The following is a 23,182-nucleotide window of genomic DNA, read 5'->3' as shown; positions in this document are numbered from 1 at the left end:
CCTCTTTGCATTTTTTACACTCTTGTTTTCTACTTTGCTCATTTATTTGCAGATTTATCAAATTAAATTATATTTAAACTAATATTTTGAAAATGGTAAATACACACTGATTCTCTGTACTGGCAAATAATTTAGAAAAGTTCTTATTGTGTTTTTTTCTGAATGCAATATTTAACACATAATTACTTAAGTTCTTGTAAATTACTTAGATTTATCAAGCCATTTATTTATTTTTGTTTATCACCAATAATGTCCGGATCCGTCCTCCATAGATGCTACAGCCCAGCGCTCGCTGGGCTGTAGCTGCTGGTGCATTAGTTGGTCAAACTCTTTTTGTAACTAGAATAATGTGTTGTGATTTGTTTCCAGGTGACGAGCTTCATCAGAGAGGAGTCCAGAGAGAACATGCAGATCATCGTCATCTCCCTGAAGGAGGAGTTCTTCTCCAAAGCCGACGCCCTGCTGGGAGTCTACTCTGACGTGGGAAAACATTTTCCATGTTGTTTATTCAGTAGAAATTCGTCCGCACTGATGTTTTTTTTCCTCGTTTTTCCAGTTGGATGGATGCATGTTCAGCCGCATTCTGACCCTGGACCTGCGTCCCTACCCTCTGGCTGAAGAGGAGAGCAGCAACGAAACAGACAGAGGATCCGAGGCCTGCTGCCCCGAAATTCCTTCATGAACGAAATCATTAGTTTGCAGTTCAACTCTGTTTAGAAAAACTGGTTCTTATAGTTTCAGTTTGTTATTGCGAAATAGTAACAGCTGTTTTCTGCTGCTATTTTTGTTTTTTTCTAAAACGTGTTAGTTTGCTGTTCCTTGAGTGGTAAACTTAAATTTCCCGGGTGCTTACTGTTGGATCGACCCGATATAAGAACTTCTTGTGGGTCCAGTTCTGTCATTTATAGTCAGTAACATGACAGGAAGTTCAGGAAAGAGTTCAGGTTTAAATACAGTTTTAAAAAACAAAGTTTTTGTATTGAAAAAAAAAACTTTCCATGTTTGTAATGTTTTGCATTTAGAGTTATGCTATAAACATAACTCCTGTTCATTAAAAATACATTGAACAAAATATCTTGATATATTTCTGTGTTAATGATTGAATCATTTTATGACGTGGGAGATAAAACAGTAAGCTTATTTATTAATGTTATTTATGCTATTTGATATTTACTAAACAGAATAACTGCAAGATTATCGAAGAAACCTTTTTTTATTTCAACTAGTTCTTTCCCTCCGCAGCAGCAGGGGGCAGCAAAGAACCAAGCGGTGCTTCCGGGCTTAATATTTACGGAAGTAGGCAGATCATCAGGAGAAGATTTTGACGAACAGGAACATAAAATGATAATTTCTCCTCCACAGTTTAATTATAACTCTTTAGTAATTAAGAAGCATTTTGTTGCTGCCGCGGGACAGATCTCAGCTGATAAGCTGTTGAGACATGAATCTGCTTTCGTAGTTCTTTAAAATCCTGTCACATTTTAGACTTCTGGGTTGCTTGAAAAACAATCCAGAAAACAACTGATATCAAGCTGAGTAGAAGGTGAGGTTTGCAGTCAGGTGTCGTTACTATGGGAAACGAACAGAGTGGAGATGCGGAACATAAACACTCCGATTACAGTACAGCTGGTAAGATCACCTGGTTCACTTTAAAAAATAGCCATGTTAAATAAAGTTTGTGTGCTACAGTATAAGTTCTGGTTTTATTTCTTCTCATGGAGAAGCTGAGCTAAGGTGGAGTTCATCTCTGACTCTGGTGTCATTTCAGTGGTGCCATCCCCGGCCAGGCAGAAGGCAAAGATGGATGACATCGTGGTTGTGGCTCAGGGGACTCAGTCACTGAGAAATATCCACAACGACCCCGATGTGATCAAGCTCCAAGAGATCCCCACGTTCCAACCGCTTCTGAAAGGTACGAGGCACCGCAACCACGATTTAAGAATGGTAAATATATGGCCCGCGAGTACAAGGCAGTGGAAGTAGAAAAAAACTTTTTTTTTTTCTGACAAGAGGACTTTTCAGATGCACAATTTTTTTAATTATCACGCTTTGCATTTTTTTTTATTTTATTTTTTTTTATTCGAGTATGTTTACTCAAAATCAGATTTGCATCCACCTTAATCTGCATTTTATTTAGTCATATAACAAAGACTAAGCACAGCAAAAGTTTTCAAAGAATACTGATGCAACAACAGCAGATTTTTAATAGATTTTGCACTACAAGTTAGTTTTCAATTGTAGACTGGAAACTAGACCACAAATACTTGGTAAGATGTGTTTTTGCAGTGAAAATAAAACCTAAGGCAACCAAATATCTTCAGCACTCACCTAATTATTGTTATTAACTCTACTTTTTGGAGGTTTAGATTATAAAAAAAATATCTCAAACTTTTCATTTTGGTTCTGATCCACTTGCTTTTCTTGGCTCCAGCATGCCTCGGCAGGTCTTTCGTTTTGTGTTTGTCTCTCCATAGGAGTGCTGAGCGGTCAGACGTCCCCAAGCACCGTCTGTCTGGAGAGGCTGGACCCGGCCCAGGTCCTGCAGCTCTGCATCCGATACCAAGACCACCTGCACCAGTGTGCTGAAGCCGTGGCTTTCGACCAGAACGCTCTCGTCAAGAGGATCAAAGAGGTTCGAATTTCACTGAGTCCAAACCAGAGAAGAGTTACCGTATATACTATCCCCCGGTACAAACTGTCTACCGTCATTTTTTTTTTTCCCCCTTTCAGATGGACTTGTCTGTGGAAGCCTTGTTCAGCATAATGCAGGAGCGCCAAAAGCGCTACGCCAAGTACGCCGAGCAGATCCAGAAGGTCAACGAGATGTCCATGATCCTGCGGCGCATCCAGATGGGGATTGACCAGACGGTGCCGCTCATGGAGCGCCTCAACAACATGCTGCCGGAGAGCGAGCGGCTGGAGCCCTTCAGCATGAGGTCAGAGGGCGAACCTGCCTCCAAGTAGCCCAAGCTGGACCCAAACCCAGCCACAGAACAGGTGGATGAACGTGGACCGCTTTGACTCTGACTGTTTGGTGGAACTAACGGCATTAAGGAAGTAGCTCGTTTAGTTCTGCATGTTTTCCCAACATGAGGAAGGAGCAGGGAAAATTTCACATCTTCCTCTTGGATACAAACCATGTGAAAATCATGGCGACACTTACTAAAAAAAGAAAGAAAAAACAGCTGAAGAACTACAGAAAGCTTTTTCTTTTTTTTTTTTTTTTCTCGGATCACTCGTCTCACTTTACAAATCATGGCTGAAATCTGCCTTTTAGCTCCAGATCTGGTGTTTTGTCCTCAGCGTCGAGATCAAGACCCTCTACTTGTGACAAACTGAGAATGTTCTAGACGGACACAACCCACAAGTCAAAGAGTCAATGTTTGCTTTGAGTTTTACTTGAATAGTTTGGTGTGAAGTATGTTGAAGTAATAGCAATGGATTAAACTAGTGCTTTTAAAAAATCCGGAGCTTATTGCAAAAAAAAAAAGACTGACGAAGCTCTCAGTCCGTCACGTGTTTTAGGATCTCGTAAAGAAATCTCAGCCTTATTATTGTTTTGCTGGCGAGTGACAGCTGAACAGCCCTGCCTACCAACAGGAAGTGGGAATTAAACAACCGTCTGGTCTTTCCTTCAGGAAACCCATCAAATAAATTTCACTGCATCTGATTTAGAGTTGAACCAGAAGTCTTTGCCATGTTTAGAAGGATGTTGGCTCCAGTTTTGGTGACCATATTAGTAGTTAGTCTTATGCATCAGTGGGTAAAAATTGACGCACAGCATGTATAAGACGTCCCGTGGGACGGAGCTCCATGTTGTTCCCCAAAAATAGCGTCATAATTTTCAAATACTCGAGAACTGTTTATGTGCCTAAAAATCCTTAAATATTAACACAGCTAACCTGGTAGGGCCCTGTGAGAATGGTCGCAAAATACGCATTCATTAAAAAAATCCTTTGACTCTTTTCACCTCCCCAAAAACAAATGTGTCGCCCTGGGCTAGTGCCCTTGTAAAGAAGCAGGTGGAGCAGCAGAAGAAACTCCAAATACTAATGACAGAGGAACGAGTCAAAGAGGTGAATTATACAAGTTGTAACTGTAAATATTGACTAGTCACATAAACCTGTTTTTTTAATAAAAGCCTTTAATGTGAATAAAATGTCCTAAGTTATTTCTCCTCATGCAAGAGCTATAAGTTAAAGGGCAACAAAGGTTACATCCAGCAACACACACTGGGTTGGTTTGTTTTTTCACTAGGTGGCGCCAAATATGCATTTTTTTTTTCTGTATGGTCCAAAATGCAGTCAGTAAAAGTTCCAATGTTTCACAAATTCAGTCATTAAGTAAATTAATTAGACACAAACTGATGCTTTCAAGCCTTTTTTTTAAATTTTCTGTTTAAATTAAAACACATTTAAGATTAGATTATTACATCAGAAACAATACAAAAACATTTTTAATACAGAAATATGAACTTAATTAAAAGTATGTTTTATAGCTGACTAAATGTTATTTTAGAAAGAAAACTTTTAATCCAAAAAAAACAAAAAAACAAAAAAAAAAAAAACAGCCACATGGTAAATGCATGTTCTATTTTATTTATGGACAATAAAAATAAAATACTGACCAGACACCACCTAGCTCAACTTCTGTAAAGAAACAACTATATATATCTATATATATCTATATCTATCTATCTATCTATCTATCTATCTATCTATCTATATATATATATATATATATATATATATATATATATATATATATATGTATGTATGTATTAAAGCTGCAGTATGTAACTTTTATTTTGAAAAATATGGATTTTACATATTCATTAAAACTGTCATGTGGTGACCGCATAATATGAGAGATAATCTGTGAACAGATCGATCTCCTCCACCTCCTCACTGAGCTGCTGCTGCCATCTGAAGAAACGCACCAACCAATCAGAGCCAGGAGGAGGGTCTTAGAGTTGTCAATCATCCTCTTGTGTGCTGCTAAATATTCTAGTGGTGGAAAAACAAATTACTGTTACAGGAAAACTGTTTATTGGCCATCGTCAGTGGTCATGCTAACTAGCCTTAGCATTCAGGGCAGGATATGCTATCTGGAAGAAGCTGTAGCCTAGCAGATCACAAGGAAGGGAAGAGAGAATGAGTAGCATACCAGAAGGTGATTGACAGCATTAAGACCCTCCTCCTCACTTTGATTGGTTGACAGATTATCTGTACTGTCACAATATATTAACAGATTTAACAAATATGTAAAACAAAAAACAACATTTTTCATTAAAGTTACACACTGCAACTTTAAGGGGAAATGAACAGATTTTTCAGAGGTAGAAGACGTATTGCCAAAAAGCATTGTTAGAATAAAGAAACAATCAACCAAACACAAATTTCTGTTCTTTTTCTGCTATGTTTATATAAGCAAGGACGAACACAGACACACACCTAACTTATCCTCGAACCTCAAGAGAACTTTTCTAATTCCCTTAAAACGGGATGAACCGTGAGTATTGATTATGTGTTTAATCTCTTCCACTATTAAAATCAATATAAAAGCTTTTTGGTGCTGTCCAGACAAAGGAGGATGCTTTAGAGTCAACTCCCCCCCACAAATTACTTCCGCCTCTGCAAGAAAACCCATTTTTCCCGGACAGCAGGTTATTGTGCCAGATCAGTCATTTTCATCTACTTGATAAATAAACCCTGAAAAGGCTTACACCGGATTTAACCGTCTTTCTTGAATTCAAAGACGTATTTACTTCCATTTGAGTCGGTATGATTAAATGTTTGCTGAATTTTAATCAGGGTACAACGTCCTGATAACCATTCTAATTGTTCCCTTCTTTCACATGGCGGCGCAGCGTTAGTCCACTTCATTGACATATGGGACATAAAACAGAGACTAACCTTCACTGGAACTTTAACTAGAACTCTTTTTGATATGTTATCGCCTTTCATGTGTAAATTAAAACGGGTGGAAATGCCTTAAACGGCCTTTGGACGGGTGGGCGGTGTGTGTATTGTTTGAACATCACCCTTGAAGTGAAAGCTGTCGCAGCGCTCCGTGGCGACGAGGTGTAAAAGTTTCTCTGAATCTTATGTAATGAGGAGTTACTCCTGACGCTCAGAGCTGGATATTAACACTGCCAGATGATTCAATATAATCTGCAGCCAGGAAATTCATTCTCTGAAATGAAAGAGAAATCCAATTTCCCCCTGTATTCTTCTCATTTGAATATAAATCAAAAGCCTGGTTTGCTGCCTTCCTTCCTGGTGCAACGCTTCAAATTAAAAACATGAAAATATGTCAGCACTTCTGTTGGTTGAGCTGCAACACTGCTTCTGTCTCTTAGTTTCCCCCCTACTTGTTACTGGATTGTGTGTTGTTGTTTTTTTAATCTGTGCAAATTGATTTAATTAGATAACTAAAACACTATGAAAAAAAAAAGCTTAACCTCAGTTTGGCTCCAGTAAGCCTTACTGTGGAATTCCTCACTCTTGTGAAGAATTGCTAAGAGGTTGATTAATGTTTCATTACTTCTTTTTTTCTGTGATTTATTTTGAGTTTGTCAAACCGTTTGATGCATTTTCTGTTATGTGACACAAGTGCATTTTAAGAAGCTGCAGGAAATTGAAAGTGTAAGCATTTTAAAAAAAGAATACTACTGTTTTCTACAAGATGTAGACAGATTTTACAATTTCTAAACAAGAAATGAAGAGAAAAGTAATTAATTGAAACATGAGATCTGGTTTACCTAAATGTACTTTTGAGAGAAAAAAGCAGAAATTTGAAATAAAGATGGAATGTGCCATTTGAAACGCAGGACCTAAAACAAAAAGTCATACTTATAATTTTTTTTAACATCGTCCGTCTTTGCTTCGGATTTATTTCAAAATTTAAGATTCTAAAAGAAAAAACTCCAGCTTTCCAAAAGGACTTTGCTTCTGTTTTTGGAAACTACACAACTTTAAAAGTTTATATCACACATCTGGATACCCTCTTGGATGCGTCATGAATTTTTCAGACTGGAAACAGAACTAAATTTCAGGTGGGGGAATCCAAAAGTTGTCCTTCTGAAATAACCTCGAGTGCAAAATAAGATCTGGTGAAAAATGAAATTGCAGGCATCCTGAGAAAACCCATTCCTACTGCGGCTGGAACCTTTGTACTTACACGTTTCTGGAACACTTGAAAATCTGACGCACAATTGACATCCGCACCCAACAATGACGGATTACGAAGCTGCTTCTCTGGGCCCACAGGGCGTTAATATTTGCTCCAAAAGACGATTTGATAAGATGCTGGAAGAGACTGCTGTTGTGTTCATGTTGTGTTTGTGCATCACTGAAGCTTTTCAAGCCTAAAATAGCATCTCAGTGCTAAACATGCAGCAGTACAAACATCCCTATTGCTAATGTTAGCATCAACAGAAGTATTTTTTTTCGGAGTTACATGAATGACCGGTAGAGTAGCACTTTACACCAATCTGATAGACATAACAGATTAAGTTGTTGAGCTCATATGTCTATTTATTAGAGAACTTAGCAGCAAAAAGGGGGTTTGTTACAATTAAGATGTGAACGAATGCTCCAATTAACTTGATTAAAATTTTTTTAGTCGAGTCACATGGCTAGCATTTTTTAATTCTGTCCCATTGCATTTGATTCTACACATGCACCGTCTTACCCACGTCCCCTTTCAGGTCAAAGCGATCCGGCCTGGAGCTGTAAATACTGTAGAGAGCAGCTGGAGGGAAGGTTAGATGATTGCCTGTATCGACTGTATTGACTTTCATCCTGTAAAATGACCGAGCACAGCTTTTTATTCGACAGCCAGCCACCTCCAGTGACAGAAACCTGATGGAGCTTCACCCCTCATGTTTTTCTTCTTCTTCTTCTTCTTCTTCTTCTTCTTCTTCTTCTTCTGCGAATCCCTCGTCAAACCAAATATAACTTGGAACATCTAATAAAGCGCTTTGTTGCCTTCCACCGGAAGGCCGTTGTTACCAGAGGGATGACTGCATGTGTCAGCTACCTGACAGAAGATGTGGAACTAACATGCTGCCCCACTGTATGGTTTCCATGGCAATCGGGGTACAATGCCACAACAATAATTTAAAATCTGAGCTTTGAAGGGTAGCGGTGGAGTGTTTCCCCTTCAGTTATCATCATCTCACCTTAACGTTCAGAATAGAGGATGATCGTAGCTCAAGATGGACATATTCCCATAACCAGCACATCATCAGCATTTCAATCAGCCACTGGATTGAAAAAAAAAACAAGTTTAGCTCTCCATTGGACAAGTCAAGCTTTAACAACGGCAGTAATAGAGGATGAAGCCGACCATTGGGGAACTTGCTGGGCCTCCGATGTGTGACGGTGTGAGACTCAGATGGTGATTCAGTGGCACAGAGGCAGCTGCCACGAAATCCAACTGACAGCATCATGTCTCATCTGAGACGCCCTGTGGCCAAACAAACAGCGGGTCATTAAAGGCTCCGTTTGGACCAAACGGGGAGCGAGGTGACATTGGCTCGTAATGTGGTGGAGCGAGGTGGTGTGTGAGCTAGGAGGAGGTGTGTGTGTGTGTGGTAATAAACCTAGACAGTTTTCTTTAGCCTCCATACTCCTGGCCTGTTACCAGTGGTACTTGAACTTCAGGTGTGCTGTCTCCTGAGTTAGCTGAGAGAGTCGAGCTGGAGCTGACAGGCAGCGACGCGACCTGTGTGTTTAGGTGTGAGGCTCACGTGCAAAACGCGTGATGTTCTAGTCAACCCACCCATGGCTGTGAAAGACTTCGTCTTCGTTTTTTGTTGTTTTTATTTTACAAAAGGAAGGAGCAGAGGATTGTGCAAATGTGACATCATTGTTTCTGTTCTGAAAAGTCTTTGAAATGTGAAGGTTCAAGGCAGGTAAAGTGTGTTACAGAAAAAAAGATGTCTGAGTCAGTGCTGAATATGTAGAGTCTTCTTTTGTGGAAGACAGACAGACCAAACAAAAACGAACGAGCACATCAAACGTTCCTCTTCATTAAAACATGCTTTAGTTAATTTTGAACATAAACGCTTGGGGGCTTAAGTAAGGCTTAAAGGGGCAGTACTACGTAAAGTCTACTTTATTGGAAATCCTTGAATCCCCCGGCAACCATTCAGCTGTTCAAAACATTCAGTGGGACCTAACATCACCTTCAGGGACGCAGCTCTGCCTCACAGAGGAGCTCTTCCCCTGTGGCTCCCCCACTCAGCTCCTTCAGACTAGCTAGCAGCAGTTAGCAAATGTCTGTTGGTAGAGCTCATTATAGGAGCTACTTCTCAGTGCACGGCTAGTAGAAACATTGTTAAAGGGTTAATACAGGAGCCATGTTGTGATGACTTCCTGAATGCAGAGTTTCAGAAAGAGCAGGAGTTTCTTAAAGAGACACAGGCCCAATTTCAAGACATTCAGTCACAAAGTCAAATTTATTTTGTCATTTGATATATACTGAATTTTTATTACAACTGAAGGCAACATTGTCACTTTGTTGTGCTATAAAATTATTCTATGTGGCTGGAAAACACATAATACTGCCCCTTTAATATATTTTTAGCCTGTTTTACCATATTTGTTAGGCTGTAAGACATTTATGAACTCAGTACAGGGTGTCTATAACTTCAGAGCACTCTTTAACTGGACAGTCACACCTCTTAGAAAACAGCTGTTTAGCTGCAGCTCTTTGAAATGTTAAAAATTATCTGATTTTTTTTTTTGGGGGCGGGGGGTTGTGCACGTTATCTGCTTTGTGAGTCATATTTCAGTTGCTTTTTTGTCGTTCAATGCGATTGACAGTCATCAGCTTCGTTTTAACCACATCGGAGCCCCTGACTGCGTGCTAAAAAGACACCCGCCGCTGCGTGTGCTGAGAGAGAAGGAGGATTTTATGAAGACTTAACATTTCATCCATTATTCATGGAGAAGTGGAGGAGACCCAGTGAGACGGGAGCCACTTCCATCACCGCTCTGTTATGTTTGACTCGTTCAGATGAGTGAGTCAAACGAACCGCTGGGAATTCCTCCCTCTCTCTGAGCAAAAAAATGAAAGCACACACTGCCGCAGGACATTTTCTTTCTGTTGTTTTGGCTTCCAGGCGTCCAACCCTTGGTAACAAATGTGGCTCCGTGCTCCTAATTAAATGTCATTTTTCTTAGAAGATCTTATTAAGAACAGAAAGTGGGCAGAGCAGCAGGCCTTAATATTGTCCAATCGATAAACATATAATTTATAGATGTAATGTTGCTGCATTTTCATTGCCAATGTGCGCAAAACTTTGTCAATAACAACCTTGAAAAAAAAGCAATTTTTCAATTGCAGCATTTCCGTTAAATAAGAAATGCAGCTAAAGTCACGAGTGAATTGATGCATTCACGCGATAAGTCCTTTAAAAATATGCCTTCCCATCATTCTCCAACTACTTTCCATCTTCTTTTTCTTCTTCTTCGTGGTTAGCACCACTAGCAACATCCAGTTGTTCATCATGTGACTCTTGTGATGCGAAAAGAGTTTTCAATTGCGACACACCCTAATTTCGATAAGGCCGAAAAACTACGTCATCCTAGAGACAAACCATTTAATAGAGAAACTAGTTTTTTCAAAATTGCTGTGTTTCCATTAAGCTAATTTATTGTCAAAATGCCTATTCCCGAAGTTATCTGGTCAATGGAAACGCAGCTTGTGTTCTCTATGCACAGAGCTCTGCAGCATACGCCTTACTGCTGCTCCTCTGAAAAGGAAGCACGTGTTCTGCTTCATTTTGAACAATAACAAGTAGGAGGAATCTATTATTTGCTGTCATTCATATGCAAAGCTACCCTCTATAGGAACATCCTCCTCTTCAGTCTGCACTCAGTGGTTTGCTGCTGCTTTGTCAGTCGTGTGTCGGTGTGTGCTTGAGTTTAAGGGGGAAAAACATCATCCTATATCGATTATGTCGAGTGGCCTCTTCAGGCTGATTAGCACATAAGAGGCCGAGCCAAGCACTTTGTTCTGGAAGCACACAGGGACGGCGACGGGTCGGTGTGTGTGTGTGTGTGTGTGTGTCGGCGGAAAGGCTGTGGAGGACCATCGAGGTTTGATCAGAACCGAGCTCATTGGCTCGGAGTGAAACGTCCTCTGTGTTTGGCTGTTCTCCCAAAAACAGACAAGTAGCCAATTCGTTTAGAATAATTGCTGTTATTTTGTCCCCGGAGGCAGCAGGTTGCCTGGTGCTCGGCTCTGTTGCCTTACAGCCATAAGGTTCACATTCCGGGTTTTTTCATAGTTTTGTTCTTTCAGTGTACTACAGCGTCCTCCCACAGTCCATCTGCGTTTTAATTGGTTATTCTAAGTTGCACTTAAGTGGGAGTGTGTGTGTGTGGTTGTCTGTGTTGACCATGTGTCGGCCTGGAGCCTCTTACCCCGCTCAAAAACCACAAGGCAAACTCAACGGTCATCTCTGAGCCGTACGTTTGCCATCAGTGGAAATATTTAGGGACGTGCACAGGTAGACATATTCTTTTCCTCAAGATAAGATAATTATCTAGTGGTTTTCTCGAGATAACGAGTCAGCCGGTGTGTGGGTTAAACGTTACTCTGTCGTAATGTATGTCACAACAGTGGGACAGAATGAGGTAACAAGTTCACTTCCCGGTAGTTTTTGCAAGATAATGATTTAAGTTTCCCTGATGGTTTTCCCAAGATCACAAGTTAACATCCCAAAGGTTTTCTTTAGATAACGAGTTGATTGGTGTTTGTGTTAATCCTGATTCCATCCTTGTAATGCATGCCACAGCAGCGGGAGATGACTTATAAGTTTACGTCATGTATGTGTGACCTTTTCCATCGGAAAAAAGTATAAGATAATCATCTCGTTATCTCAAGAAAACAATTAGTATCTTCTCGTGATAATGGAAGAAATGATCTCATTATGTTGAGAAAACATCATCTGAGAAGGACAGAAGCAGGACAGATCACTGAAATTATTTTACTGTCGTAGACAAAAAAAAGATAGAAAAGCATCATTGTAGAAGCAGTTATTCACTATTGAACCAACACTAAACTGCTTGAAGCAAATGAAAAAGAATAAATGCAAAAGCAACATGAGAAATGATCTTAAGTTCAGTCTGTTACATCAATCCTGCTTCAAAAATGATTTACTTTGAACGGCAGCGTTAAAATCTGTTAGTGTAAAATAATTATTTAACTTAACCATTCATATGATTGTAAGGAATAATTTCAGACCTTTTGTGTTGCTTTGGGGGGTTTTGCATCAAACCATTACAACATGTGAAAACAGCACAGAAGTAAGTTTTACTCTAACATCACTTTTTCAGGATGACTCTTAGTTCTCCATCACTCTCCACTGTTATCATGCTTTGTACTTAACTTGATTTAATCCCACTTGAAATCCTTCTGTCAGACTGCGGTTGCCACAACGTACATCTTGTATTGTCATGTACCAATACATGATGCATACATGTTGTAACTGGTCTTATTATAGCCAGATATGTTGTTTGTTGTGGTTTCTCAGCTTTGTTTGCTCTCTTTCCGCAGGTTTAGAGGCAGACTTCTAGGGTGTTGACTTGTGTTCTCTTCTTTCTCTCCTCTGCTCTCATCTCCTCTCCTTTTAAGCCTGATCCCTTTCTACCGGTCTGTCGTCTCTGTGTCCATTAAAGTTGAAATAAATCCCTCTAAAATTCTAATAAAATATTCTATATTTTTGTATAGAATCTACACACACCTAGAGTCTGTGTGAGGGTTTACCATTGACCTTAAGATGGTTCTTTTGCAGCACGCTGTTAAACCCATTACTGAACATTACGTCTAATTTTCTTCTCTTCTAACCTGAAGATGAGGAGCAACTGCTCGTTTGCACAGGAACCTCCTGCAACCTTGGAATTATCACTTCTGAAATATTCAGACGTTCTCTCAGTGGGAAAAGAACAGCAAGGCTGCAGGATTCATGCGGCTAATTGGCTTGCAGAATTTCCTCTGAATGCCTACTGTAACTGCGTTCACCTTTTGCACACACACAAAGCTGACATTAATGGATACCCTTCAAGTCTTTCAGGCCTGTAATCATTCTCCAGCCTTCCACAATCCGCAGGAATCAGAGTTTTATAGTTGGGAAGGATTGTGTGCAAGCATCTATCACTGCAGATGAAAGTACCTGGGAGATAACTGCAGGTTGAAATGATGATGGCGGTACAGCGTAGCCCTCTGTGGGTACGATTGAAATGGTAAAGATATTCATGAATACATTCTGCTTTCTTTGTATTTTATTAGAATTCATTTCCAGAAGTGGAAAAGCTTTACTTGTTAAAAGCACCATCAGCAGACAGAAAACCTACAACTTTATGCAGAAAATGATACACCATTAGAACTGAGGACAAAAGGCCTTAGTTTAATCCAACATGCTGCTGAAATCAGTTCAGCCAGATTATTCAGATTTGTGGCCCTTTATTTTAGAAACTTGTCTTCTATACAAGTATGGGTTGCATTAATTTGAAATTACAATTATAGAACTTTTAAAGAGACATAATACACAGTTCCTTTTAAGCATCAAAAGCAGTGATTCATTTACATATATTGCAGACCTAATTGCCTAAAGTTCGACACTAATGGTTATGTTTCGCAGCTTCAGTTACTTTTCACATTGTTAGATTACTGATCAAAGTATTTTTACTCACCGAGAACCAAAGATGTTCTGAACAAAATCAGCTGTTACAGAAAGCATCCAAATTTAATGCAATTCAGACTGAGCAAAGAGCTAAATTAAGCATTTTCCTCAGTACTACCATAGGGAACTTTTCATGGTTTAAAGTCCAGAGAGAAAAAAAAACTCAAATTAAAGCCCATTACACTACACAATATCTTGAGTCATTAAAGTTTAAGCCAAATTGCTCAAGAGACCCTGCAGGAGAAGGATGTAAACAAATGACCAGATAGCTGTGCTGCTACACAGACCTACAGAACTTTGGAAGAGTGACACTCAACTAAGGAAGTCAATACGAGAAAAATTTGAATCTTATTTTAATCAGAAGGGGATTAAAATTGACACGTTGTGGGAGGCGTCGCTTGACACGTTGTGGGAGGCGTCGCTTGACACGTTGTGGGAGGCGTCGCTTGACACGTTGTGGGAGGCGTCGCTTGACACGTTGTGGGAGGCAATTAATCCACTCTTGGCCGTTTCCAGTTTCACTAAACATGAGCAAGCGTTAGACGGCAGCAGCACTTGTGATATCGTTTCAGCAGTTTACCGTACCCCGAAATTTACTGTTCAAGTCATGCATGAACTCTGATGTAGGATTACCACCACTTCGCCAGTGCTCACCACTGTAATGTTTCGTTAAATTAGAGTTACCCACCTTTTTCACCCTGTGTTAAAATGGAATCCAGCGACTTCAGAAAAGCAGTTTGGCTCTTCATAGAAATCTCACTTTGAGTCGTCACTGCCAGAGAAAAAGTTGTTAGCAATAGTCAATGAATCCCTTCCAACCAATTCTTTATACTCACTGATATTTATCCTTTGACCCTCTTCTCCAGAAGCAATTGGTAAACATAATCCTGTTAACAATATAGTTTCATTTCACTTGTATGAAGTAGCACAACAATCTTAGTGGATCAATTCAAGGTTTTACAGACTTGAATATAGGTATACAACAAGCTGCAAAATATTAACCCTTTGAAAAGGGATTCACATACCTTTGACGAGCCACATAAATGCCACCAGATGAAAAAGAAGAACCTGAACATCTCCCATGGTTCCTGCCACAAGCTGCAAGTGTTGCCACCATGTGAGGCATATAAAGCCCAATCCTGGTGGCACAGCTGTAGCTCATTAACTTTCATTGGCTCTCTCTTCAAAAAAGTCACCCAGGGTTCAATGAGACTCACTTATAACATTTTCAGTTGTGATGGCAGTAAAGGAAAACATCAAATGAATGTAAAAAAAATTACTAGAAAGAATTTAGTTGAATTATTGAGTTAATTTCACAGCATTAGTTTTTTTTTCTGTTTATCTCCTGTCCGCCCTCCAGGTCAGTAGGTGGCAGTAATACACATTCATAGCTGACCTGCCAACCTCCATAAGATATAACAAGAAGATGCAGTCTCAGTTGTTTCTGTGACTTCTTAAATTTCAGTTTTGATATACATTTTGTTATTGTGTAGCATCTGTGATATTTAAAAAAATGGATAAAAACAAATGCACAGTCAACTTGGTGAATTAATTATATCTCTTTCCATGTCTCAAGATGCCATCTTTGCCAGGTCTTTCTTGTGGAACAGATTTCAGATGTATCCTGGTTAAAATAATAAAATGTATAAATTCATGTTGTAAAAGAAAAATAAAGTTTGAAGTAGAGCGCTTCTCTTGTTAGCATGAAGCTAAGTCCAAACAGTCTCCTCTGGAAATCCAATCTGCATTCCTGTTAAAACAGAAAGCAATTAAAAATAATTGTCTGAAGATTGATAGAAACTTAAATGTCAAGAGCAACTTTATACTAGTCAGAATCTGTTTTTTTTTTTTTTTTTTGCAATAACACTTTCTTCCACAGTTTTCCTTTGTGAGCACCAGCAGACTTGGTGTCAGCAGACTGCATGAACTACTGCAAATATTACGCTTGAGGTAAAAGAGACAGATGGGTGGGAATTAATTTCTGGGAATAACTAATAGAAAACAGATTTTGCAGTAAACCATCCTCCTGAGGTGATACTTTGGAGCGATCCCTCAAGCTGTGCTTATCTGTGGTGACAAGGGAACTGAAAACTGCCTTTTAAACAGGAAGAAACCTCCTGCAGTGTAAGAGTCTCAGTGTAAGTAGCCATCTGCCAAGACTGACTCCATAAACTAAAATTTCCTCTTCGCTTTCGGGTAATGTCCAAAGAGACACACAAAAAGTATTATAAATACAGTTCATGTATTCCCCCACACAAATCAGTTTTTTTTTCTTTTTTCTTTTTTTTTGTTAGTGTTAAGACAGACGGCTTTGATGCAGTGCCTCTTTAAGGCTGCCTGTCCAGACTCCAGAGAGAGAAACTGGTTGAGATGGTGGCGATGGAGGAGGATACAGGGAGCCAATCAGAGGCAGTAGATGCAGACACACTCTGTTTGTAACACCTTGTGTTGGAGAGTGAGGGGGTGTTGGGAAGGTGGGTGTGTGTGTGGGGGGGGGGGTAGTTCTCTGATGGATGGGGGTGGGGAATCAAAGCAAAAAGGAGGAGAGGCGAGCATCACTGCAGCGGAAGCACGCTCCCTGCCTTTTCCCCCGTCTTTGCAACGACTTCTCTTAACGCCGAGAGCCGGTGCTGTCTCTCTCCCCCACCTCCTGAGTGAGTCATGGAAGTGATTTAGCGTAGGTGAGTGGAGCGGAGCGGCAACAGAAAGCCACAGTCCTGCTGGTGTGTGTCTGCGTCGTGGGCAGGTAAGCTCGCGCCTCGTCTCTCCGATTACAGACCTTCTTCTTTGGCCCCTTGATTTGCCTCTGCCTCCCCGGGAAGAGGAGCAAACAACTTCTGCAGAGTTTGTGTCGCCTTCTACTCTCCTCTTCTCTCCCCGACCCCAGAGGGTAGTTGTGTGACCAGGCAGACTGAGGAGCGTTTCGTGCCTCCGGGATTGACAGGCGGACTCAAGAGGGGCTGATGAGGTTTGGACGGAGATCAGAGGGGAGATGATGAGTCAATCTCTGCTTGAGGGACGCGGATGATAATGTGATGATGTAAATATGTGTGAGAGCAGTGAAAGAGAACTGCAACAGATTGGTTCTGCAATGTTTAGGTGTTGAGGTTGTGTCCCCGATGGGAAAACCCCCACAGCGTCCACAGCTGGAGCGCCTCTGGGTATCCCTTCCTGCTCCGTGTGGACTTTAAGTTTGTGGTGATGAAAGCAGGTGGTGGGACTTTTTTTTTTCTTCTTTTCTTTTTTGTCTTGTTTTTGGCTTGAGCGACAGCTGAGCTCTATCACAGCTTTTATCATGAGTCGAGCTGTAAAAACTGCAGCTCAGCCCTTGACACAAATCCCCGACCCCGCTCAGCTGTCGACACGGGGTGGGGTGGGGAGTAGGGGGGGAACTTTCTTCATCTCATGCCTGGATTAGAGTGATTTACACTCGCTCCTCGTGTGCCCGCCCGTGTTTGTGTGCGGTTTGACCTATAATGGCATCTAATGGCATCATATGTCATCTGCGAGAGGACGCTGTCAACCAGGACATCGTCCCCCCAAGCCACACTCGGCCGTAACATGGCAGCTGTTATTAATGTTAGCTCTCCTTGTGACCCTCGTTGAAACCGGTGTCGGTTGGCGGGAATTAATGGAGCCCTTAAATTTAGGAATTACTTGTATTGTCGGCTGAATTTATTCTGCTCTCTCTCTCTGGTGATTTTTTTCGTCTTTGTTGGCTCACCCACAAACTAGTCGTAAACACTTGCTTTAAGTGAATCTACAAAACATTGGGGTCTTCGTCCACAGATTGATCTTCAAACTCTTTCTCCATCCCTGCGTTTTCCAGCAGCTCAAAACATAATCGATTCGTCTCCTTCAGTGTACCTGCAGCCCTGCTCTTGTGATTGGAACAGATTTAATATGAGGAATCAATAAAAGGAAAATTGGCTTTTACCTGCAATGACCTTGTTGGGGGCGCCTAGTGGAAAGCAGAAACTCTCGTTTTGATCTTACCTTCATCTCGGCATTGTGTTTGCAGAGGTTGAGCATCCGTATAGACTTTCAAAAAGCCTAAACCGGCTCCATTTAAATTCAAGACGTTGCTGCAGTTTTAGTTTTTGCAGTCGGTGAAGTCTCGCTCAGGGAAGCAATGTGAGGGGGGTGTAGGGGAAGCAATGCAACTGGTAAACATTACCAACGTCTGCCCTGGTTCTTACAAAACTAACTTCAGCAGGTTTTTTTTTTCTTTTTCCAGAACATGTAGTGACAACCTTTTAAAAGCAAACGCCGAGTTTAGAGTCTGAAGTCCTAATTTTATGCGTACTCTACTCAAAACTTACCGAAGTTACTTTCTCCAGAGACAGCAAAGATCGGATGATTGCACACAAACTTTCCCATCTTTACACGTTCCGATGTTGTGATGAAAAACATCTTTGAGTTGCAAAATCAGCTGAGGGAACAAGATTTTGATCTTATGCGAGTCTGAAGCATTTGAGAAATTGAGAAATTTTGTGTTTACTACAGGCTATGTTAAAAGAGAATCAAATATGCACAACAATCTAGGGCTGGATACAACCTGTGGAAAGACTAATCATTCTAAGTGATTTAGTTTCTGTGTCAGCCAAAACAAGACACAACAAGAATATTTTCTGATGCTGAATGACAAGGAAAAACTTTGAAAAAAATAAACCCTGAAACCTGTTCAGATTTTGGGACATTTGTGCAACTCCGTGCATATTTTTAGACATTTTCAAACAGACCTGTTCATTTGGATTTTTAATAGACAGGAACACTACATTTATATTCTGTAAAATGGATAAAAAATTATTTTATGGTGAGGGATAAACTTGGACACCCCCACAGTTATTCCAAGTTAAAATGGCTAAAATTACTCCCAGGTATATGACATTAGGTGCACATCGTGAAGGTGTCATAACTTAGCTTTTTGCTCTGTTAATCATAGACATTTAGTTTGACGGTCTCCCGATTGCTGAAGTGAACGTGAACGTCACGATGAGATGGAAAGAGGCCTTCAGAGAGGAGACTGAAGCACCTTAAGAATCTGGGAAGGGATTTGAAGACGTCTTAAAATAAAATAAACTCAGCAGTTTCACCGTATGGAAAATGGTCTATAAGTGAAGGATGTTCACAACAACTGCTATATATCATGACCAGGTCTGGTCATCCAATGACCCTGTCCACTAATACCTGATTTAGCTTGAAAACAAGAACTTCACTAGGCTCGTCAGGGTAGTTATAGCAGGGCAAACCCAGAGCCCTAAAAGTATCTGATCTGAATGCGACACAAACACAAAAGTGCCTGCTTGTTTCGATAACGACCTCAGTGTTATTATCAATGTTGCCGTTTTCCTTAAAGCTTCAAAGATGCTCGTTTGCTGTCTTGAGTTTTTACAATGGAGAGTCTCGTCAGGAAGTCATTCTTGTGACCCAACCAGTGACTTCACCCCATAGCCAATCAAAGACTGGGAGTCTTCTGATGACATGTTTACAGCTCAATTCCACACACTTGGAACCCCAGGGAAGTAGATACCAAAAAAGAGGCTAGTGCCACATAACCGTTGGAAAACTCTTATAACCAAATAGAGACGAGTCAATCCGACAATGTCAAGGACACCCCAATTATCGGGGTAATCTTAAGATAATCTTAGGAGATACTGCTGCTGTGTGTGGTGTATTAAGATTGATCTGATCCGCTCAGAAGGTTGACGGGACCGCTCCAATCAAAAAACGTTATATTGTCTTAGTCTAATATCACAGTGTTTGTGGTATCCCCCAATGACGAACATTAGGGGATACCAATGTTCGTCATTGAAGGGGGTACCAATGTGACATGTATTCAATCAGCAAGTGAGACGACATTCTAAATAAAGAGGACTTACTTACTCTAGAATAGTGTTCAGGTGCCACAAAAATCCCTCAGGAAGCTGCAAAAGCCCACAGTTTGGACATCCATGTCTTAGTGGATAGGGTGTTTTAACTTTCTCCTTCATTAGAAACCACATTTCTGTTGCTACCTTTTGATTAGTGAATAAAACATGTTTAATAGTGGTTTTACTGATGCGAAATACCCAGAAATAAATTGAGACAAATTAAATAAAAAGATTAGACATAAGTGTATTCCTTTTTCACATGACCGTATATGGATAACCTTTAAAAAAACCTCAAATTAACACCTTCAGATCAATGTTACAAAACATTTTTTCCCCTAAATGTATTCTCATTAGTTTGTCTTCGTCTCTGCTTCATTTTCTCTGAGATGAAGTGATAAAAATAAGGAGGGTGGGTGGACTGCCCCTACTTTTAAGGAACAAGCAAAGTCTACACGGCCATCTGCTCGCAGCAGAACTTCCTTTTAATCACGCCGGCAGCCTCTGAGGGACGAGGCATTTTCACTCCTGCAGTTTACCATCTTGTATTAAGCAGGAACAGAACACACAGCATAACATGTTAGTCACATCATATCCAAGCTGAATGCCAAGCTTAGTGACTTTCATGCCACACACACAAACATGCTCCACTTGACAAATTAAGCAGACTGGCTGCTGGTTTGTCCTTGTAAACACTTTCTGAATGGTTGCTTTTGCTTTATATCGTTTTTACTTACATGAACATGTTGAACTGTGCTTCACATTCTGTCAGCCCTGATGCTGAGGCCTAATAGTTGAGTATGTATGTATGTTTTTAAGCAGAGATTCTCACAAATGTTCAAACATTTTGTGATGTGAAAGATAACCCCAAGATAAATAACTTTAAAAATTTTAAAGATATAACATGACATTTATCTTGTACAATGCAGCTGAAAAATAGACAAACATGTTACCAGCAGAAGATAAAATAGGTGCAATAACTTGGCTTGCATAAGTCTGCATATGAAAAATAATAGACTTAGGAGTTACAGAATTGTTTTCTAATAAAGTTGCTAAGCTTCAGCTCACTTATAAAGTGGCCATCTTGTCCCACAACGTGTCAAGCGACGCCATCTTTGTTGTTGCCGGTATAGATTTGAGCTACATGTGGAGTGACGCTAACCAACCAATAGGCAGAAGTAAAAGGAAATAAATATATATATATATATATATACTTTTTAATAACACTAACATTCAAATTACATGCTCAAAATATAACTTGTTGCAACTCAACTGAAAAAATGAAAAAGGAATGTCAATTAAATTATAAACATGAGGCAAACGTCTTTCAAAAAAAAAAGAATTAGTGCATTTTAAGTGTATTGATTTACTCCTTTGACTATTTATTATATGCTTTTACTTTTAATTATGTTAGTTTCGGATACCTAGATAAATGTATGACTGACTTATACAAACCCAACATTTAACTACGGGGTGCGAGCATATATACTCACGAGTCCTCTACATGTGAGCTCTTCACAGGTAGAAAGTGGCTCTGATTTAGATTTAATGAGACGCAGCAGAAGGGGCAGAAGATAATGAGCCTGTTCTGGCTGAACACAGATGCATTGTGTTGGAAGAGAACGTTTTCACCGAAGAACGCTCTGTTTGTGAGAGTCTGATGTTCAAGGCTGACAGAACATGCCATCCTTTGTCTCTAATGGACAAACAAATCATTGGGGACACGTGCTCGAAAACGCACGTGACTGTTGTGAACGACTAAGTCAAACTCAGTCGTCTTCTGATTCCTCCTGTCATTTGTGTGGCTTTACTTTCAGACCGGCGCGTGCTGTGACTGAAAAGATTCATGCCAGCCCAGAGAGAACAGGAAAAAGAGAAAAACTTAACCTCAAACAACATCCGGTCTATTCACATCAACAAGTAGGTAAACACTACGTTAAATTACTGGTTTTAAAATGCTTCTAAATTTAGCGCGTTGAGCGCATTCGAGCATTGACGTCAGAATTTTTATTTTATTTTTTTTTTTAATTCCTCGCGGAACTGAGTTGTCACATGAGCATCAGTGGCGCTACTTTTCAGACACCCGAACTGTTAACAGCTTTAAACGTGTGAGTACTGTCTGTACTGAGTCTGTGAGGTGCAACTGAAAACGAGCTGCTGCCTTCACTTCGTCCTTTGATTCATTGAAACTTTCGTGAACGAATCGTCAGCTTTCTGAAGCAAACAGTATATTAGCTTCTGTACAAATTTGTACATCTATATTCAAATGTCCAAATACATTAGCTATTTGAACATAGCTAATGTACAAATGATATTAGCTACATTCTCAATTGACAAAGAAATTAGAAATAATCAAGGTTGGCTCTGCTGAATTCCTTTTTTTCTTTTACTGTGTTTTGTACACGTCACCCTCCCCTCGCATGTCTTAGCGCGACCATCAAGTCCCGAAAACATACACGTGAAAAAAACCAAAAAAACCTTGTGAAAGCGCACGCGGGGTCAGTGTGACCTCGCCAGATCGCGCACAGGATAAAATGCTCACAGGAGACAATTGGCCCCATCTCTTAAAACTATGGGAGGGTTAAAAAGTTAAACTCAGGTAAATTTATATGGATGAAAAACCAGCAAGTGCTTGTAAAGGTGAAACAAAGCTTTTTTCTTTAGGGTTCACACGTCATTATTGCTTTATAAATACTGCACGCGCTCTGCAGCTCTGTTCTTACATGTGTTTTACACCTCCAGCAACTCCGTTCAGTGATATCCTGCTTCCACAGGAAAGATCCTCCATCTTTAGAGAAGGTGTGAGGGTGTAGAGAATGACACCTTGGTGCTTGGGTGTTTGAATGGTAAAAAAGTTAAATATGTGAGCAGCTGACAAGTAAACAAGTTCTCTAAACAGAATATCAGACATTTCAACAGAAGTGGATTTTTCTTCATGTCTTTTACCACGAAGAGGCAGTCCTTTGATACAACATGCTTTCATGACAGATTTTTTTCTTTCCATTTCTTGTTTTTTTTTCATGCTGAAAGGGAGCTTTTGGCTCTTTTCCTAGTTTATTCAGCTGATTGTTTACATACAGTATTTAAACCAACATAGCACTCTCTGTTACTGAATCAAATTGTTTCCTTTTTTAGGTTACTTAGGATTATGGTTATCAAAATAATTTCTATTTGCTAAGTGCCAGAATGAAGACACTTTTGTTACAGCACACTTTTTAAACCTTTTAACACCTATATTTGTCTTTAAATTGTATGACTTGGGTCAAACATTTTGGGTATTCTTTCACCGTAGTTTGATGGGGTGCTGCTTGTTAAGTTACATAATCAAAAAATAATAAAACTGGTCACAGTTATTCAGATGTTATTTGAATAATAATTAAATTGTGTTACCAAATTAGTTATCAAAAATGTATATTCAAGTGTCAAACTAAATGTTTTATTAGCTTGCTAAATATTTAGTTTGCAGCTAAAGTTAGCGAGGTAGATATTTTTACAAATGAAATATTTAACACGTTTTTTTGTTAACAAACTAAATATTTTAATATGCCACAAGAGCAGGCTTCAAAATGTTTAATTAGACAGTGAAATATGAATATTTTTAGTTAATAATTAA

The 23,182-nt window shown here is 39.8% G+C and overlaps 3 protein-coding genes across 7 annotated transcripts in view; all 3 read left to right on the top strand.

Annotated features, from left to right (window-relative positions):
- smc1b (structural maintenance of chromosomes 1B) overlaps positions 1-1,079 on the top strand; it is a 20,734-nt gene extending 19,655 nt beyond the window's left edge. For both annotated transcript variants that reach the window (XM_015040567.1, XM_015040566.1), the window contains exons 24-25: positions 370-480; positions 557-1,079. In XM_015040567.1, the coding sequence (XP_014896053.1) occupies positions 370-480; positions 557-682 (237 nt within the window). In that variant the 3' untranslated portion in view covers positions 683-1,079. The remainder of the gene's footprint in view (positions 1-369; positions 481-556) is intronic.
- Positions 1,080-1,263: 184 nt separating this feature from the next.
- Positions 1,264-4,150, top strand: borcs5 (BLOC-1 related complex subunit 5). The gene is made up of 4 exons (XM_015040568.1): positions 1,264-1,629; positions 1,769-1,912; positions 2,475-2,632; positions 2,731-4,150. The coding sequence occupies exons 1-4, from the start codon at positions 1,572-1,574 to the stop codon at positions 2,962-2,964; spliced, it is 594 nt and encodes a 197-aa protein (XP_014896054.1). The 5' UTR covers positions 1,264-1,571; the 3' UTR covers positions 2,965-4,150.
- Positions 4,151-16,199: 12,049 nt separating this feature from the next.
- LOC106952455 (alpha-1,3-mannosyl-glycoprotein 4-beta-N-acetylglucosaminyltransferase C-like) overlaps positions 16,200-23,182 on the top strand; it is a 43,684-nt gene continuing 36,701 nt past the window's right edge. The window contains exons 1-2 of one of the 4 annotated variants that reach the window (XM_015040560.1): positions 16,200-16,445; positions 21,387-21,489. The gene's annotated coding sequence lies outside the window, so the exon portion shown is untranslated. Of the gene's footprint in view, positions 16,446-21,386; positions 21,494-23,182 lie in introns of all 4 variants that reach the window. The other 3 variants (XM_015040559.1, XM_015040558.1, XM_015040562.1) reach the window with 3 other exon arrangements.

This window comes from Poecilia latipinna, unplaced genomic scaffold (genome assembly GCF_001443285.1).
Source record: "Poecilia latipinna isolate Pla-1442-1.1 unplaced genomic scaffold, P_latipinna-1.0 Scaffold517, whole genome shotgun sequence".
Taxonomy (NCBI): Eukaryota; Metazoa; Chordata; class Actinopteri; order Cyprinodontiformes; family Poeciliidae; genus Poecilia; species Poecilia latipinna.
Note: the sequence above shows the minus strand (reverse complement) of the source record. Positions and strands in the feature narration are given on the sequence as shown.